Raw genomic sequence first — 2,500 nt, 5'->3', positions numbered from 1 at the left:
GCGTGCGTGTGTGTGTGTGAGTGGGAGTGCGTGTGTGTGTGTGTTCGCGGTGGCGTCGTGTTTTTTGTTTGTGCTCTTTCTTTCTTGTCTCTCTGTCTGTTTGTGCGTGTCTCGTTCTCTCTTGTTTTTGGTGTCGCTTGTCTAGTGTGTCGTCTTTGTCTCTGTCTCTCTCGTGCTTTCTTTTTGTTTTTTTTCTCTCGTTTGCTTTTTTTGTTTTTTCGCTGCTTTTCTTCGTGTGGTGTGTCTATCTTTTCTTTCGTCTCTGCGAGTGGTTTTTTTGTGTATGTGTTGTTTTTCATATTTCCTGTGTGTGTTTCGCTTGATGTTTTTGCTCTTTTGTTGAGAGGTGTGTGTGTGTGAGAGTGTGTGTGTGTGAGAGTGTGTGTGTGTGCGAGTGAGTGCGAGTGTGTGTGTGTGCGCGAGTGTGAGTGAGTGCGAGTGTGTGTGTGTGCGCGAGTGTGTGAGTGAGAGTGTGTGAGTGTTATTATTATACAGAAAGACAGACAACTGCAGATGACGTCATCAGGATATAAAGATGGCAGTTACAGGCGTTCCTGCAGGCTGCTACCCTTCAGAGAGTGATGAATGCTCTCTCTCTCTCTCTCTCTCTCTCTCTCTCTCTCTCTCTCCTTATCTCTGACTCTCTCTTCTCTGACACACACTTTCTCTCCCTCTCTCTGACTCTCTCTCTGTCTATGACACACATTCTCTCTCTCTCTCTCTCTCTCTCTCTCTCTCTCTGTGTCTGATTGTGAAGTAGGTGTGTTTGCGTAAGCATCGTGAACAGTGCTTCAGAGAAAACGGCGAGCGTTGTGAAAGAAAGGGGGGGAAACGCTCTGGGGTGACTGAGTGCATGCAGAGGGAGATGGATTAGTGTTTGTCGTGTTCTAGATCAGATCTGGTTATGCGTCACTCTTTCTCACTCCTCACCAGCTGCTTCTGATTACCTCCAGTGTATCACCGTATACATGTGTGTATGTGACGTGACGTGACGTACGTGTTATTTCAGTCTGTTAACCAACAGCTTCGACGCCAAAACTCTGGTCTTCACATTTCCCAGGACAGGATGTGGGTTAGCGAGCACTTCGTTATGACAAAAGGGAACACCCCGTTTCCATGGTGATGTGAACTTCGGGTCAGGAGATGAGAGAGTCTTCCCAAGGCGTGCTCACACTCACTCTCTCACTCACACACACACACACACACACACACAGTTCTAAGCAATAGAAGAAGAGTCTCCCTAGAAGAAACCCTGCAGGAATGAGGACCTGAACAACCCTGAACAACTTCTGAATATTAATTAGCTTTTTTGACGACCGAGCGGTAATCAGTTAATTCAAGAATCAATTAAGCCCAAGGTCACTTGAAGCACTAAAATACTTCAACTGGACCCGGCGAAATAGAGCTGACAGTTCAGTTATCGTACCGTTCGCCGAGACCGGATCTGAGGAACCGAGAGTAAAAGAATAAAAAGTTCATGTTTGTGTTTGTTATAGAGTTGGGTGTGGTGTAGATGTTGTACTATTTTTTTTTTTTTTTTTTTTTTTTGCTGGAGGTCCGGTTGACAGGCTGCCAGAGCAGAACGTGTGTTTGTGTGTAATGCCCGAGCATAAACTAAGTGACTTGCACGCTGACAGTGAACTTGCAGTTATATCATTCATCAATCTATCCATCCATCCAGGGCTCCACTGACAGATTGTGTGTGTGTAAATATGTCATGCATAAAAGGGTGTTGCACACAAACACACTCCTCTTCGAATGATTGTTTGCCATCACCGCTCGCTTCTTTTTGTGCATGAACTGTTAAAAACAACAAAGAAATGGAAGGCGCCACCCAACCAACAGGGCGGATCCCTGACCACACAGCAGCACCTTTTTTTTTTTTGCCGTTTTATGTTTTTTTTTTTGTTAAGTGACTGGAGATAAAGCAGGTTTTAGAAAGATAATGAGTCTTTTTAAGATGATAAAGTGTGTGTGTTTGATCAGATTACTGAGTATGATTAACAATAATAATAATAGGATGATCTATATTATTGCACGGTGCACATTCCTGTAGAGGACGGCGATTTGTGTTGGCTGTTTCTGGTCATATAGTAAAACTTTCACTTCAGATTTTCTTTCTCCACAAATGCATTTTTTTTCCTGTCTCCCACAGAAAGAGGGGAAACATCCCTAGAGGTCGGTAGCAGACTAACGGTGGGAGGTGGGGCTGGGGGCGGGGACAGTTTGCTGGGGGCGGTGCCTGAGGAGAGGAGGAAAAGGAGTCGGGAGGAGCTGCGGGACTTATGGAAGAAAGCCATCCTGCAGCAGATCCTCCTCCTGAGGATGGAGCGAGAAAACCAGAAACTACAGGGTAAGACACATGGTACACACACACACACCCCTTTTCCACATAATAGAACCGGGTGCTGGTTCAGAGCTCGTGCTGGTGCTGGTTCAAAGTTCTAAGAGCCGGTTTGCCTTTCCATCGATTAGAGAGCCGTCACAGAGCCGAGTCTGA

General features: G+C 45.6%; 1 protein-coding gene across 5 annotated transcripts in view; it reads left to right on the top strand.

Annotated features, from left to right (window-relative positions):
- tbc1d1 (TBC1 (tre-2/USP6, BUB2, cdc16) domain family, member 1) overlaps nucleotides 1-2,500 on the top strand; it is a 39,710-nt gene that overhangs the window by 26,977 nt on the left and 10,233 nt on the right. For all 5 annotated transcript variants that reach the window (XM_047816110.1, XM_027134943.2, XM_027134936.2 and 2 more), the window contains one exon: nucleotides 2,156-2,353. In XM_047816110.1, the coding sequence (XP_047672066.1) occupies nucleotides 2,156-2,353 (198 nt within the window). The remainder of the gene's footprint in view (nucleotides 1-2,155; nucleotides 2,354-2,500) is intronic.

The sequence above is a fragment of the Tachysurus fulvidraco genome, chromosome 7 (genome assembly GCF_022655615.1).
Source record: "Tachysurus fulvidraco isolate hzauxx_2018 chromosome 7, HZAU_PFXX_2.0, whole genome shotgun sequence".
NCBI classification, from domain to species: domain Eukaryota; kingdom Metazoa; phylum Chordata; class Actinopteri; order Siluriformes; family Bagridae; genus Tachysurus; species Tachysurus fulvidraco.
The sequence above is the reverse complement of the archived record's forward strand: the minus strand, read 5'-3'. Positions and strand labels throughout refer to the sequence as shown.